Source organism: Citrus clementina, unplaced genomic scaffold, assembly GCF_000493195.1.
Source record: "Citrus clementina cultivar Clemenules unplaced genomic scaffold, Citrus_clementina_v1.0 scaffold_5, whole genome shotgun sequence".
Lineage (NCBI taxonomy): Eukaryota > Viridiplantae > Streptophyta > Magnoliopsida > Sapindales > Rutaceae > Citrus > Citrus x clementina.
In genome coordinates, this window is record NW_006262201.1 from 29,219,146 (window position 1) to 29,236,810 (window position 17,665).

At 32.5% G+C, this 17,665-nt stretch overlaps 2 protein-coding genes across 2 annotated transcripts; both read right to left on the reverse strand.

Moving 5' to 3' along the window:
• Positions 1 to 7,014: 7,014 nt before the first annotated feature.
• LOC18041446 (protein SRG1) lies at positions 7,015 to 9,817 on the reverse strand. Its single transcript, XM_006432837.2, has 5 exons — positions 9,663 to 9,817; positions 8,717 to 8,862; positions 8,229 to 8,476; positions 7,787 to 8,111; positions 7,015 to 7,469 (listed from the first exon to the last, which is right to left on the reverse strand). Exons 1-5 carry the CDS (start codon positions 9,763 to 9,765, stop codon positions 7,212 to 7,214), a joined length of 1,080 nt encoding a protein of 359 aa, XP_006432900.2. The 5' UTR covers positions 9,766 to 9,817; the 3' UTR covers positions 7,015 to 7,211.
• A 4,562-nt stretch (positions 9,818 to 14,379) lies between these two features.
• LOC18041447 (protein SRG1) lies at positions 14,380 to 16,294 on the reverse strand. The gene is made up of 4 exons (XM_006432838.2): positions 15,971 to 16,294; positions 15,456 to 15,703; positions 15,044 to 15,368; positions 14,380 to 14,745 (listed from the first exon to the last, which is right to left on the reverse strand). Exons 1-4 carry the CDS (start codon positions 16,217 to 16,219, stop codon positions 14,488 to 14,490), a joined length of 1,080 nt encoding a protein of 359 aa, XP_006432901.1. The 5' UTR covers positions 16,220 to 16,294; the 3' UTR covers positions 14,380 to 14,487.
• Between the last annotated feature and the right edge of the window lie 1,371 nt (positions 16,295 to 17,665).

Below are 17,665 nucleotides of genomic sequence, written 5' to 3' on the forward strand. Positions count from 1 at the left end.
CTTTATCACTAACGATGGAAGTTGGTGTCCAATGGAATCGCACAATCTATGCTATAAAAACCTTAGTCACTATCAGGGCTGTATACGAATGTTTCAAATTAATGAAGTGTGTGTATTTTGACAAATGATCCACAGTTACCATAATGACAATGTAACCTTGTGATGGTGGAAGCCCATCAATGAAATCCATAGAATTGTTGGTGGTTGAACTTATGGGGAATGGAAAATGTAGAGAAATACAACAATAATGGTGGAACTTTATTACGTAAAGTAATGTGTTTACAACTAACTCTGTATGTAGGAAGAAAAATAATAGTAATAAGTAAACTGCAGAAAATTTGTGTGCTTCAAGGCACGTTACAAATGTCGCTTTCCTTCAGACGTTATTTGCCCCCACCAATTGAGTGATGCACATGGGTTAAGCAACTATGCCTCCAAGATACAATAAAGCACTTGTTTGTTTGCTTGCGTTGTGCATCGACGAAAGCAAACCAGAATACTTTTGAATGTTACAAGCCTGCCAAGAAATAATATATTGTTCCTGTAGAAAACAATATATTGGATTGTGAATGTACAAAAGAAATGGGTGTTTTATGTTGAAATTCGTACTAGAAAGGAATGCTAAGAAAAGAGTGGTGTAGGATAATTGTTTTCATATCTAAATGGCTTAAACATGACCCCTATTTATAGATATACTTGTGCCCCCTCATTTGGGATGTCATCTTTCATGATACCCCTTCATTCATGACCATTGGATCTAGATTTGATTTTAATCAATGGTCCAAATTGAACCACCACCATTTCAAATGAAATATCACCATGAAATGATGCATCTCTAAGTGAAATGTTGTCATGAAAAGTTATATCATTTAGTAAAAATATACATTTTCTACACGACACAATTAAATGGATATGTCCTTACAACAAGACATCATTTAATTAGACATGTCTTTAGTGAAAAGTACATTTTCTATAAGGCACAATTAATAGGACATGTATATACCATAAGATACATTTATTTTGAAAATTATTTTCCAACAAGAAAAGTTTGTCCAGATTTTGTCCAAAATTGGTAAAGATTAGAGAAGTCCTGCTGGTTGTAGATTTCAACAAGAAAAGTTTGTCCAGATTTTGTCCAAAATTGGTAAAGATTAAAGAAGTCCTGCTGGTTGTAGATTTCAACCGTACACCATGGAAATACTTCACAGCACCGTATGAAATTCTTCATCTCTGCATGCATTCCAGGCTAATAAAAACTAGATTTTAGCATGCTAAGAGTTTTTTGTTAGCCAAAATGCCTTCTGATTGGTGATGATTGCGCTTTCTATAAAATAACTTGTAGAAAGAAGCAGGACTCAAAAAGAGCTTTCGTTGTTTATACCAGACTCCATCTCTTTGAATTAATGATTAAGTCAAAATTGGCTATATAAGGGATTTTATGCTACTTCATTCTGTAGTGTGGCCCATCAATCGGCTAAAGGAAGAGAGATTGCTAAAAATTCAAGCTTTGCCAATCGTGAAAAAGCGTTGGCTCTCTAATTTTCTAATCCTTTTTTATATTGAATCGTATAATCATTTCTGAGAATTTTTGGCAGCTATCATATCTGAACAAGTGTGTGATGTGTTGTTCCATTAGAAATTTGAGACTCTTTTGGTCTGCACGAACAATGAAAGGCTTACCAACAAATATGAATGCCATTTGTGAATTTCCTTGATGATTACATGCATCTCTTTCTTGTAAGTAGATAAGGCCAATGCTGAACCCTTGAGTGTGTCACTAAAAAATGGCACTAGCTGATCATGTTGTGATAAGATGGCTCTAATACCGACTCCATAAGCATCGCACTCAACAACAAACAACTGTGAAAAGTCTAGCAACCAGAGAACATGAGGGGATTTTAATGCTTGTTTCAACTGGGTGAAAGCAGATTTTGCTTTTAAGGTCCAATAGAAGTCTTCCTTTGTTAATAACCTTGTTAAAGGTGTTGTGATTTCCTCAAAGCCTCGGTAAAATTGACAAATCCAAAAACCATTTATTTCTTTGGTTGACTTTGGAATTGGCGGCTTAAGTACGGTTTGGATTTTTTTCAAATCAATTGCCACTCAACAAGGGAAATAAGATGGCCTAAATACTCTGCCTCCAAAACTCCAAAACAACACTTTGATTATTCACAAACAGAGAGTTATCAGATAAAATCTATTCGACTATTTGAAGATGGAAAATATGATTTGCCCAAGTTTTACTAAATATAAAAATATAGTTAAAAAAAAAAGACTAGGACAAACTTTCGTAAACAGGGGTGTAATAAATCAATCATCAAGCTTTGGAATGTTGAAAGTGCATTGGTCAAGCCAAATGGCATGACGATAAACTCGCAATAGCCATCATGTGTTCTGAATGTTATCTTGTGATGTTTTTGCTTTTTGAACATGTATTTGATGATATTTGATCTCAATGCTAACTTGGAAAAGTATGTAGCTCTGTGCAACTCACACAAAAGCTTATCGATTATAAGTATCAGATACTTGTATTTGATGGTAATGTTGTTTTACACTCGACAATCTATATAAAGCACCACCCCCGTCTGCTTTTTTGACAAGTAATACTAGTAATGAAAAAGGGCTGGTGCTTTGTCGTATTGTGCCAGATTCAAGTAACTCCCTTTCTATCTTTTCAATTTTAGTCTTATGATAATATAGGAACCTATACGGACGAACGCTTACTGGGCCTTGATTTTTTTGCAACTGTATGTCTTGGTCATAGACCTCTTTAGTGGTAATTCATTAAGAGGATTAAAGGCATGACCATATTCTATTGAGGTCGAAGGTCTGCAGGATACTTCTTGGGGGCATATTTGTTCATCACCTAAAGTGATCTAAAAGAAGAAACTAGTGCCATCTAAACATAACAATTCATTATCATTCAAGTCCATGAATTTTCAGTCTTCCTATACCTCTATAAGTGTGAGCCTATCCATCTGAAGTAAAGGTCTTGGTCAACTAACTATAATCAGTTGTGATGGTACACAAGGTTTCTAGCCACTGGACCCCTAACACAGCCTAGCAGGCAGATACTAGTGGTACATAGAAGTATGATGATGGTTTTGTGTCATGATTTGGAACTTCGTATTGCGTACTACTAGCAATCTAAATTTGGAAACTATAGATTGATTTATGAAGTTGTAGGTGTTTCTGCCATCAATCAATACCATGATATCCTTGTTTTTTCAAAAATTCCTTAAGACGCGGATGGTTTATGGATGCTCAATGGCTGCAATTGCATGGTACGAGATCTCCAATATTGACTCAATGATATCCAGTTTAACTTTATCTTTTGTAGCTTCAATATAGTTGTGTTCTAGAGAATTTTTAATCATAAATAATTAGGCACTTTGGTAGCAGTGACAGGTAAAAATTTTTCATCGTAATAATAATAAAGTCCCTTCTCACTTCATTTATTTGCCTCTTGGCTTGTGATGTGCCGAAAGCGAATCAGCGAGTTATTGGGGCCTTGGTTCATTTTTTAAATTGCTGAAGGGTCAAACAAACCAGTTAAATTGTTTGGCATGATTGTTTGTACCCTTGCAATTATTGAAGGACAAAAAGAACTATTTTTTTTTTTTACAGGTTTTTACATTCCTCGATTAGTTGAGTGACACCAATAGTATCTGTTAAGGTTTGCAGCTGGTTAATCTTGACATCTAAGCGAATTTTGCCTTTGAGACCTGCAATAAAACAACACACTAATAATTGTCAGGTAACCTATCAACACGGTGGGACAATTTTTCGAAAGCTTTCTAATAGGCCTCTACACTTAAGGTTTGTTTTAAATGAGTTAGTGTAATGCCAAATTTTCATGATTTTAAATTATTAAAATTTTTTATTAGAAATCATAATTGACATTATTGCCCTTATTAACAAGGATTATTAAATCCATAATTAGTATTTATGGGATAATTTTGGAAAAGAGTTACTATTTCCAAAGTTAATAGGGTTTCCTAAGGTTCCCTACAAATTTATACTTTTCCCTCTCCCATAACCCTAAATCCACAACATTTTATTTTATTCTCTCTGCTGCTTAATACTCTTTTACTCACATCTTATGATTCAAACTTTTGCTCAGGAGAGAGAGTATTAACTATTGGTAAGTTTTACTCTCTCTATCTCCACTTGATTTCACTATCGTTATGCCCTATTTAGGGTTTTATTGGCATGATTTTAGATTGTTACAGACCATTATGCATGATTTAGGGCGTATTCAAATTGTGTTTAGTGCGCTAATTTATTGTTGAGTCATGTTAGTTAATCTTGGATGCAATAAACACACTGAACAATTCTGGATAACATGAATATAAAAAAAAAAGCATATATTTTATGAGCGATTTTTTTAGAAGAACATTGTCTTTATGAAAACTAGACATGAAGGACTCATTGAATAATTTTTTTTTTCAATTTTATATGGATTTTCAAAACTGACACTATTGCACTGAAAAACTGTGGTTCCAGCAGAATGACCAGATTCACAAAATTATTTGTAGTGTCAAATGAACTCAAAAAATTCTAAATTTTAGATAGAGGTTAATATGTGTGTCTTGTATTTCTAGTTTTAATTTCATATTTTTCTTATTAATATATAATTTTACAAAAATCTCGGAATCCATATTGTTTAATTAAGGCACTGTGAGATAGGCTTGAATTTATCAAGAAACAAATAGTTTTGAAAATGTTTTTGGTGTCAGGTCCTCTTGAAATATTTATGAGAGATACCGATGGATGTCCAGAATAGTTTTGTAAAATATTGTGCCATTTTGATTTCTAGATTAAGAGTTAAAATTCTAAGAATAAGACTTATGCATGTATGAATAAGAAAATCATGTTCTTAGAATAAGTTGTTAATAGTTATATCTTGTATCTGTTTAAGGTGTTGGAGGTATTTGAGGCTGTTAGAGGCTTAGAGGTTTGTTTAAATCATTACTCTATCGAGGTAAGTAGCTTTATTCTTAATTTATTTGATATGTATGATTATTTTGATACTACTATAAGTGCATGTGCTTTTATAGTTCTTTGAAAATTAATTGTTTTTCATAACGAAATTAGTTTATGTAAATGTTTTCAAATCTGAAAATTGTGTTTTTTTCTTTCATGGTTTTAACATAATATTATAAATACCTTTAAATATGCAATTTGTTTTGCTAAATGATTATCTTTTATGAATTTGTCTCTAAAATATTATAATGGAATTTGTTTTGCAAGCCTAATTCATTATTATGATCTTTTACAAGTCTGATAAGAATGTTTTGACCAGGTATACGATAAAGATTATTTATCATTGTTCACGGGCCACCTCTTAAGACCATATGGGGGTCACATTTCGAGGGCCAGAGTGCTACAAAGTGCTACGTACAAGTCATTACGTATGGAAAATGAATTTAAATATTTTGACTCATTGTTGGTAGTTATTTTGATTCTGATTCTGATCGTATTATACGATGTATATATTTTGGAGTAGTATTCAGTTTCTGTTTTGAATATGTACACGATATTTTGATTTTGATCCTGTTTCTGACCGAGTCACAAGGAGTGTAGGTAAACACTATGTGACATGAGCTAACCTTTTTGTTTTCTGAATATCTACTATACAATTTGCTTCCATGATTAATTATGCTTTTGATGTTATGAATTACTATTAATTTATGCCATTTTTTTATAATATGTCATTTTATGAAATTTATAATTCATAACACACGTTTTGATAAAAAGAAGGCTTGAAATATTTTTGTTACCCGATAACCCTAGTGTATTGAGAATGATTTTACTTATTAAGTTAACAAATCATCCCTCGCCATTACGTTTTGCAGACTAAGTACCTTGTTGAGAGGTGTGCTTATTGCTTATCCTTGGAGCTAAAGATTCATTTACTTTTGCTAGTTGAATAAGATAAGGATAAACTCATCTTTCCTTTATGTTTTTTTTTTTACTTTATGAACTTGTAATTATGGAGTTTTGAGACTTCTGTCATATTTACGTCTTCGGAAGAAAATATTTAGTATTAGACATATGGATTCGTGGATTTATTTAAATAAAATTTGAGATTTTTCAATTTAAAATTTTTGTGTAAGGATTTCGATTTATGAGTGACCTCTTTTACCACGTGCTCCGCACGTGTTATATTTGGGGTGTTACAATTAGAGCTTTAGATAGATCTTCGTAATCTATTGGTTCAAATCGTTGGAGCATGGTTTGTGTGAATTCACTCCAAGTTAATGGTCCCTTGAATTTAGTTACCTTCAAAGATGGAGAGAGGCAAGCTGGTCTGAAGCAATATCCTTAAAATCAAAATATTATGTCGCTTTGTAATTCCATCTTATGGGATCTTCTCCTCCAAACCTTGAGAAAGGAGAGCTTGAGGTGATGGTGATTTTGGTCAAGAAAAGAGCTAGAACAGGAGGTGTTTAGTTGACCTGGTTGGTGTGATGATTCTCAGGGAGCAAATGGATTGATTTTGGTGTTGGTGGTGTTTGAGCTGTGGGAAACCCACAAGGATTGAGCCTCTGTGAAACCTGTTTGTAGAGTGTCATTAACTTGATGAAAGGTAGAATAGAGTCGGGCTGGAATCTCGTTAATTTCATTGCAAAATTCAGCATTGGTTTTGTCATGGGTGTCCATTATCGGAATAGTCCTCTGATACTAATTAATAAGAACCAGAAGCGGATAAGGTGAAGGAAGAAGTTTAGAGAAGGGAGCAGTTTTTGTATAATTTGCTGCCTTTATAAATGAAAATCTTGGTCATTTATAGACCCTGCAGTACTACTAAGCAATTTAGTTGCTTAGAAATAGGAACTAACAAGCAAAAGAAAAAAGGAGAAAATAGCAACTGAATAATCACTAAATATCAGCCACCAACTTATTCAGAGTTTATCAACTAATAGCTACTCCTGTCTTGGTCTTATTTGAGCATTTCCTCACATTGCATATTGCAGAATATATGCTGCAGACTATAAAAGGCTACACCATATGTCATTTTCCTACTAGTTATAATTTACACACAGAAACAACTTCATATACCTATCTTTCATCCATTGAAGTACACAGCCAACGAGTACTAAACACAATCCAAATTCCAACAGAGTTCATAAGTTCACAACTTAATTTGATTTATTTTATCAGAACGGACTCCATATAATCTCCTCATGTAACTGGAAGCGCAACTTTTAATTACGATGGTTTTGAATTCTCAAGAAATCAATAAATGATATTCCACGTAGTTCACTTGAAAAAAATCTTTTAAAGTGATCTACCACACTTATCCTCTTAAATAATGTTGGTGTCTCTCGAGTAATAAGACTTGGTGCTGGACCCAATTCTCCATCTAATTTTGCACCATAGAATGTAGCAAAAGATAATCTTTCCTTCACTGAGTTCATAGTTGCACGATGTTCGATACTACGGTAAGTTCCATTGGTAAAAACCTACAAGATCATGAAGTAAATGAAAAAAAATGAGCTAGAAAGTGTACAAAGAGGAGAAAAATAGATTGATGAAACTAGATATCACCTATATATTCTATGCTAACAACATAGCTTGTATTGCAAGCGACATGTCACTAATAATTTCTTGTTATGAATTTGGTGTTAGTTAACTATATTTTTTTAATCATTAATACGATAGTCCTACTCTACTTATCAATAAATTACACGTCATATGTCACATTACCAGACATACAAACTCTGTAAAGATGTACGTTACTTATCAGTAGTTATAGGCTATAGAAAATGATAAGTGTTACCTCTAAAATGTCTCCAATGTTGACTATAAAGGCATCTGGAAGGGGTCTAACAGCAACCCATTTTCCATCTTTCTTTATTTGGAGACCATCCATCTGATTGATTTGGAGGAGGATGGTAAGTGCGGAGGCATCACAATGGGAATTAATGCCGATAACTTGCTCTGGTTGCGGACAAGGAGGATAATAATTCATCCTTAATGATTGTACCCCGTTTTCAAACAACTCTTTCATATCATTAGGATCCATTCTTAGAGCTTTAGCCATTTGATCAAGGATTTTCAGGGCCAGATTTTTCAGTTCTGATAAGTAAACTTCCAAGTCATCTCTGCATGCAAATAACAATATATAGTCCAGTAATTATTATTGGATGGAATATACTATATGACAAAAATCTTCGCTTTGATTTGCCTTCGGATCTTAAACGAACAAAAAAACATAGAACCTGAATGGAAGAGGCAACTTGGGCAACAAGTGGAGTTTCCTCAGATAATTTGGGAGAGTGAACAAAGTAAAGCCGTATCCCCAATCAAGCTTCTGCTCTTCAGACGCAATAAAGAGCTGCCCAAATCCCTCAATATCTCCTGGTTGTTGCCAAAACTTCCTTTTCTCATCAATTGGCATATCAAAGAAGTCTAGAATCTCTGCTTTCACTTTCTCCACCAATGAACTGCTCACTCCATGATTTATCAACTGCATATATGCAAATAAAAGCAAGATGTTCTTTCCGTACACGGTTCATGTAGGAAATTTAAAGTTGAGGGAAAACTACTAAAGAAACTGATAATCAAAACGCTAACAAAAACAACGATATACTAGTGTCGGTTTACTGCTTTTCCTATCAAGTGAGTAAACCGACACCAACTTACCTTCTTTCAGTCAACATTTTGACCAATTCTATTGTCTGAATATCGCTGCTCAATTATTATGTACCTGAAAGAAACCCCAGTCTTTGCATGCACGGTCAAGCTTCTCAAGCTCTGAGTCATCCCCAGAGACCAGCTTGTGCATGTCGATGACTGGAAGTTGTTCTGCTGAAGATTCGTCGTTGCGAATCAAGGGATGGTCTATGTCAGGGCCAGAGGTGGCTTTAGGTATAGGCGAACAAGGCGGTCGCCTAAGGCCCCATATTTTGTGAAAGCCTCATTTTTTGAATTTTTTTAATAATTCTCATTTTTTTTAATTACGTATTTTAAGAAATCAAAAAGCTTATTAACATCTCTCCAATTATTAATTATCATACAGTTAAGAATTAGTTTTTATGAAAAATCTATATTTGATAACATTAATGTTAAATAGATATAACTAATAATATTATTTAATCATTAATTCATTCATTATTAGTCTTTCCAAAAAAAATTAAATTAGTTATCTTTTCAATTTCCTCAAAAAAATTAATTATTTAACGTTAGAATATTTGACTTTTAGCATTTCTTTTAATTTCCATTAAAAACTTTGTAATCTCAAAAATCAGTAAATGAAAAAATTTCTTCCTCACTTCTCTAGAAAGAAAAATATTATATTCATTGGTTCATTTAAAAAAAATCAATTTATAGAAATACAAAGTCCATTTCTATTATCTGATCATTAATTCATCATCTCAACTTTTTATGTTCTATCATTCTAAATATCTTATTTGAAAATAATATTATTCGTATTTATTTGATTGTTTATTTTGTAATAGTTTTAATGGAATAAAAAAATATCTTCTTAACTTTTTTTTTTAGGTTTTATTTTTAAAATTGAAGAATTACAAATGAAATAAATTTTGAGTTTTTTTTTTTTTATTTCTTTGAGCATTGAAATTACAAAACAAATAGAGGCCTCATAAAAAAATTTCGCCTAAGGCCCCAAACACTCTAAAGCCGGCCCTGGTCAGGGACATAACGTGGAGGAACAGTGGTCAGTGGCTTATTATTTGCGAGCTCCAGAATCGAAGGCTCCACGAGAGAACTCGCAATAACTGTTGCTTTTGCCTCCATATTATATAGATTTAGATTATCTGATTTCTAGCTATTACCTTTTGGTTTTTCCTCCTCTCGCCTGCAGACTCATCTGGTTTGTGTTTTAACAAGAAACTCTTAAATAAATAGTACTCTCTCTCTGGATGAACTGTACTCTAGTTGGGTGTAATAAAATATTAATTTTATTAAAAAAATTTGAGAGAATCCTGACTACTGTCCATACTTTGAGGAATAGAATTTTCTATCATCTGCATAAATAATTAAAGTGCTGATTAATTTATTTTGTACACTTATTTAATAAATTTTAAAAATTAATTTTTATTTTTGTATATTATTTTAAATATTAAAAAACCTCTCTATTTATATCTTACTATCATTTATCCAATTTTATTTTTGTATTAAGAAAAAAAAAACTTCATTCTAGATAACTATTATAATATAATATAATATAATATAATATAATATAATATAATATAATATAATATAATATAATATAATTGATAACTGATTAAATTTTACTAGAGAGTTGCAGACTAGTTAGAGTCCAATTTGTATTTCTAATTGATATCTTCAAGCACCAACAATATATATGCAGCTGGTTTTTTCCTTTTTTTTTGGAATTTAAATTTAAAGTTTTTTAAAAATAATGTTACTTATATTTTCTGCATAAACCATTTTTTATTTTCAATTTCTATAGCTGGTAACTTGTTGGGTATTTATTAAACCTTTAATATTTTATTTTACAATTGATGATTTAGATTTGTTATTAAAGAAAGTTCTCGGGTTTAAATAAGATTATTGAATTTGAGTGTGCGTTAAATGGTGTCAAATATTCCTTTAATTAAATGACTTGTGTAGCTGCTAATCATGAAAGATTTTACAATAAAATAGTATTCTTATCCATGTAGTCTCTCACATTGTGTGGTTAATTTTTAAATAATCTCACTGAATTGCCATTTTGAATGGTAAAACCAGGCTGACCACACAAATTTATGTACACGTTTTTTTTTTCCAAATACTGTTTCGTTGTAAAATGGTAAATTAGATATAGACACATAGACAACAATGACAAATGGACAACTGTAGCTATCAAGTTTTCGTCTCCAATCTAGAAGTTATGAAATTATTGGGATATTTTTTTGTTGATCGGTCCGTGTCATTGGTAGAAATTACGAAATTTAGAGGGGGCCATGACTTTTTCAAGTGCATCATTAATTTAAATTTATTTTTGTTTCATCTTGACCAAGGGCTCATTTACGATTACTATTGAGACTCCAAAGTAATTTTAAAAGGTTACAATCTAAGGTATCTAGTAATTTTTTTAAAAAATTAATCTTGATAAAACTTGATTTTAAAAATCAATTTTATACTTAATACAATTTTATATATATCTTTACATATTTTACATAAAACCAAAATTATCTTTAATTGATTAACAAATAAAATCAGAAAATTTAAGTTCACTATTATTTTTATTTTTTTTTCTTCACGTATCTTTACTCCAATTCTTTTCCTATTTATTTTTAATTCCATTAATAATTCTCAATGAGTAAATGTTCATTTATTCCTTATATTTTAAATTAAGTGCCTATTTAGTCTCTATACTTTTGAAAAATACCTCAAGATATTTTTACTATTAAATATGTGACATTTTGCCCATATTTTTCCTTGCCATTATAGTAATAATACCCATGCTACAATGTTGAGAACATTAATTAATTTATCCATTAAAAAAGTTGACTAACAAATTAACCAATAATTATCAAGAAACCCCGCTCTCTGCATTCAAGATCAAGTTTCTCAAGCTCGGAATCATATCCAAAGAGCAATTTCTGCTGGTCGATGACCGGAAGTTGTTCTGTTGAAGAATTGTCGTCGTTGCAAATCATTACACCTTTTACATCACGGCAAACATATCGTGGTGGAACTTTAGTCATCATTGGCTTCACTGCCTGCTCCTGAATCGAAGGTTCCGCGGGAGAACTTGCTATCGTTGTTGCTTTTGCTGCCATGGTTTTTGACTAATTACCCTTCTTTCTTCTCCAAACTCTTGTGATTAAACAAGACTACACAGGGTTCTCAATTATTCAAGTAGAGTCATTAGAAAAATATTGCTTTAAATAGTAAAGAAGATATTTTATACATTAATTGATCAAATAGATAACTAAATACCTACGACTTGGAAAAGGGACCAACTCCTTGACCGGAGTGAAGTAGTGGTATTCATGAATTAAATTTTATGGATTGGATCAAATTTATAATTTTAGGGATTATAAATTTTTAATTTAATTTAATCCACGGATTGGTGAAATTCAAATCAAATCAAATCTATGTGTCTATAGATCGGATGCGGGTTTAACCTAATCTATATCTAATTCATCATTTTATGGGTTAGTTTGTGGGTTAAGAATTTTTGATTATGTTAAATTTAAAATTGAATAAAATTTAAATAAAGCCAAAATAATACGTTCAAAGTTTCAAATATATCACAACAAAAAGAAAAAAATCTCAGTTATTTAGATTAATACATAAAAATTAACTAAAATTATGAAAACTAACTGTTTAAGAAGTTATATTTGCTTATTTAATTATTTTTTATTTTATATTATCATGGATAAGATATAATATGCAATTAATGTAATTACTCTCGCCGATACACACATCCCATCCACCACTGTCCCTTATCAGCCAGCCTGTCGCCGTCATCGTCGCCATCGCGCTTGTGTCAGCCTGTCGTCGTCGGCGCAGCCAGCCTGTCTTAGTTCATCCGGTCGTGCTCGTGTCGTCGGTAGCCCGCTGTCGCGTCGCTGGAGTTGTATAACTTGTGTTTAATTTTTTATTTATTCGTTGATTTTGACGGAAAGATTTGGAAGCAAATGAAATGGTCAGTTTTATAATTACAAATTATTTGAAACATGCAAATAGATTTTCATGAAGTTCACGAGGAGGCTGTGTTTTCAATTGAATCAATTTTAAGTGTGCTTGTAGCAGCTGCCATGCTCAATAATCCATTCCACACATGAATTTCAAAACACTTGTTTTCCTTAATTTTGTGAGTTGGGTTTCGTAAATTGGAGTTTAATTTGTTGGGTGTTTTATAAATAAATTGTTGAATGAATCTAATCACCAGCCAAGGGCTTCCTCATCCATTTTGAACCGAACCAACCCGTTGGTGAATCGAACTGGATCGCAAAATCGAACTGATCGAAATGGAATGGTGGTGTGAGACTACTCATGTATGATTTTGACACTAATATCACATAAAAGTCAATTTTTCTAACTTATACACAAAAACTAATTTAAAAGAGTTGAGATTATGTCAAGCTTATAATAATAACCTTATAAATATTCTCAACCGATGTGTAATAATATCTTCAACATTTATCAATATTTATATTTTATTCTTTAATAATAATATTTAAAAAAAATCATGTGTTGGAAAAACCAATTACATGTATTATTTTTGTCAATTTTTGTTGATATAATATGGAAAGTAAATGCCACGCTTAAGCATTTTTCAAATTTGGATGTCTGACCACATTGCTTGAGCAAGATTATTCAGCATAAAGGATATATACATTAGGTTTGCACGTGGCCTGACTTGCTTTTTGGAGATTAGGTTTGCACGAGGCCTGACTTGTTTTTTGGAATTTTGTTGGATCTTGATCCCTTACATAATGATCTACGTTATATTAATTATAGAATTAAACAAAGTAACTTGAGTATAGTTTACCTCATATAACTCCGTGCTTATTTAGTGCAACTCTATGATCGATGTAATTTATATCATTATATAAGGAATTTCTTATTTTTTATTGATATTTTAAAATACTAATGTCTCACCTTCAAGGAAAGTGAGAACAATTTTCTTTACATTTGATTTGAAATTAGTCATACGTTATATTTAATTATAATTTATAGTTGAATAATCTAAATCTATAAGTGATTTTAATTATTCAAATTGAATTAAATTATGAGATAGATGAATGACTAATTCAAATTTTAAAAAAAAGTCAGTAAAGTGTTTCTCTATAAAGAGAGACATACAAAGCTTTTTGTTTCAAAAAGCACTATATTATCATATTTAAAAAAAAAAAAGGAGACTAACAGCTTTTTTATAACTTTTTACTTTTGTCTCATATTCCTTCATCAATTTATTTTTATCATTTTTTAAACAATGTTGGATGTTCGATATAATTTTTCCGTATAAAGTCAATGAAAAAATAGACCACGATGAGTGGAAGCAAAATATTATAAGCTTTTTCCATGAAAGAGCACCGTGTGTTATACAATGAATATGGTTTTAAAGGGACCATCATAAACATCATCTTTTCAAAAGCAAAATTGAAAACTGTCATCTTTTAAACTTTCCAGGCAAAATAGAAAGAATTCACATTTGTTGAAAATAATCACTTCAAGTCATCATACGCCAATCTCAATTGTAGGTTCAAATCAGGTCATAGGACAACAATTGAAACTGCAGATATATATAAATCGACAACATAGAATATGCATAAAATTTATTATGGACTTTTATTTTAACTTTTCTACTAGTTATAGTTTACACACAAATACAAGTTACACAACTCCGTAGACTTATTTAAGTTTATCCATTGGAGTATACACAGCCCAGCAAGTCTAAACACAATCCAACAGAATAAGTTCACAACTTAATTGACTTATTTTATCAGAATGGACTCCGTGTAATCTCGTCATGTAACTGGTAGCAATCAACAACTTTTAAGTGCCCTGGTCTTGAATTTTCAAGAAATCAATAAAAGACTTTCCACGCAGCTCACTTGAAAAAAATCTTTTGAAGTAATCTGTCACACTTATTTTTTTAAACAATGTTGGAGTTTTCGGAGTGATAAGACTTGGTGCTGGACCCAATTCTCCATCTAATTTCGGGTTGTAAAATGTAGCAAAAGATAATCTTTCCTTCGCTGAGTTTACAGTCGCACGATGTTCGATACTACGATAAGTTCCATTGGTAAAAATCTACAACATAATAAAGTAAATAAATAAAAAAAGAACATAAATAGATGAAACCAGTTATCATCTACACATCCCATGCTAACAACATAATTTTTATCGCAAGCAAGGTGTTCCCAACCCTTTTTTCTTTTTTATGAATTCGGTGTTAGTTGACTTTATTTTCTATCATTAATACAAATTATACAATAATTGTACTCCACTTACAATGAAAAACACGTCAGATATCACATGACATTACTAGAGATACAAAGTACGTAGAATATAGCATTAGTCATAGGCTATAGAAAATGACAAGTGTTACCTCTAAAGCGTCACCAATATTGACTACAAAGGCATCCGGGAGGGGTTTAACAGCAACCCATTTTCCATCTTTCTTAATTTGGAGACCATCCATCTCATTGACTTGGAGGAGGAGGGTGAGGGCGGAGGTATCACAATGAGAATTATGGCCGACAACTTGTTCTGGTTGCGGACAAGGAGGATAATAATTCATCCTGAGTGATTGCATCCCGTTTTCAAACAACTCTTTCATATCATTGGGATCCATTCTTAGAGCTTTAGCCATTTGGTCAAGGATTTTCAGGGCAAGATTTTTAAGTTCTGTCAAGTAAACTTCCAAGTCATCTCTGCATGCAAATTACGCTATACAGTCCAGTAATTATCATAAGATAGAATATACTATATAGCAAAACTCTACGCTTCAAATATAGAACCTGAATGGAAGAGGCAACTTGGGGAACAAGTGGGGTTTCCTCAGATGAGTTGGGAATGTGGTCAAAGTAAAGCCGTATCCCCAATCAAGTTTCTGCTCTTCAGACGTAATAAAGAGCTGCCCAAATCCCTCAATATCTCCTGGCTGTTGCCAAAACTTCTTTTTCTCATCTATTGGAAGATTAAAGAAGTCTTGAATCTCTGCTTTCACTTTCTCCACCAATGAACTGCTCACTCCATGATTCATCAACTGCATGTATGCAAATTAAAGCAAGATGTCCTTTCCATATATACATGGGTCATAAAGGAAATTCTGAAGTGCAGGAAACAAAATGATTTTTATGGAAAAAGCCAAAGAAACGGAGAGCTGATAAAATGCGAACAAAAACAACGATAAATTAGTCTCTGTTTACTGTGTTTACAATCAAGTGACTAATCCGGTACCGATTTACTTCCTTTTTGTCAACGTTTTGTCTAATTTTTATTATCTGAATATCACTCCTAAATTGTTATGTACCTGACAGAAACCCCACTCTTTACATGCACGGTCAAGCTTCTCAAGCTCTGAGTCATCTCCAGAGAGCAACTTGTGCATATCAATGACTGGAAGTTGTTGTGCTGAAGAATCGTCGGTGCGAATCAAGGGATGGTCCATCTCAGGGCGAACATAACGTGGAGGAATTGTGATCAGTGGCTTATTATGTGCCAGCTCCAGAATCGAAGGCTCCACGAGAGAACTCCCAATATCTGTCGCTTCTGCCTCCATATTATATAGATTTGGATTATCTGGTTTCTAGCTGTTTCTTTGTTTTTTTCTCCCTTCTCCTCCAGACTCAGCTGGTTTGTGTTTAATAAGAAACTCATATAAATAGTCCTCTGGATGTACTGCAATCCACTTGGGTCTAATAAAATAATAATTTTGTTATAAAAATTCAAGAGGATCGTGACTTCATGTGCCAGATCCAGAATCGAAGGCTCCACGAGAGAACTCCATATTATATAGATTTGGATTATCTGATTTCTACCTATTTCTTTTTCTTTTTTTTTCCTTCCCTCTCCTGCAGACTCAGCTGGTTTGTGTTTAACAAGAAACTTATATATAAATAGTCCTCTGGATGTACTGCAATCCACTTGGGTCTAATAAAATAATAATTTTGTTATAAAAATTCAAGAGGATCGTGACTTCATGTGCCAGATCCAGAATCGAAGGCTCCACGAGAGAACTCCATATTATATAGATTTGGATTATCTGATTTCTAGCTATTTCTTTTTTGGTTTGTGTTTAACAAGAAACTTATATATAAATAGTCCTCTGGATGTATTGTTAGATTTATTTCTCACATTATGTGGACTGACATAAATCATTCTAATTATTTTCTATATTTTACCGAATTAATACGTGACTAAAGTCAAATATTGTTGAGCAATTTTGACATACCCTGTACAGTAGTATATTATGGACAAGTATATCCTTAATTGTGTTATTTTCGCCCATAATGGGATGGGCAATTTTATACTAACACATGAGGGGTCCCTGTGCTCAACCGCTGTATTTAAGTAACTTCAGCCCATTGGAAGTTAACTGTTCGAAAAATTAGTGGCATGAGTGCAGTGCACCTCTCTCTCTCTCTTGTCTCCCGTGTGTGTGCACAGTAAATTTTGAAGCAAGCCGATCCTTGAGCTAAGGAAAAGAAAGCGGAATTCAGAAGCTAGACCGAAGCAGCAGCAACTCTGTTGAAGCTCCATAACAAGCTGCAAGTTCGGATTCATGGGAGATCGTGGTAAATTTCGGAATTACTTAAAATATGTGTTTATTTGGAAATGCACGATTAAAGGCATAACGTTTGTTTTTGTTTCATCAATTGGTATCAGAGCTCAATGGTTATGCATTTCCTTGTAAACCATAGTCGTTTTGTTGGTGAAATCTCACTCATGGATTTTTTTTTCCTTTAATTTCGGATTTTTCGGATTGTTCGAATTTGGGCATATTTGATCAAATAGTTGTTAAATAATGCATGAGTGATGATTTTGGAATAGAGATATAATTTTTCCGTAATTTTTGGTGGTCAAAATTGGGATGGTATGAATGAGGTTACTGTAGCTTACTGTAGCTACACTGTTGAGACATCCGAAGATGATATTGTGGGATAATATCTTTTGGATCCCTAAACTTTACGAAATGTCACTATGGCCCCAAGTATTTGCAAAATTT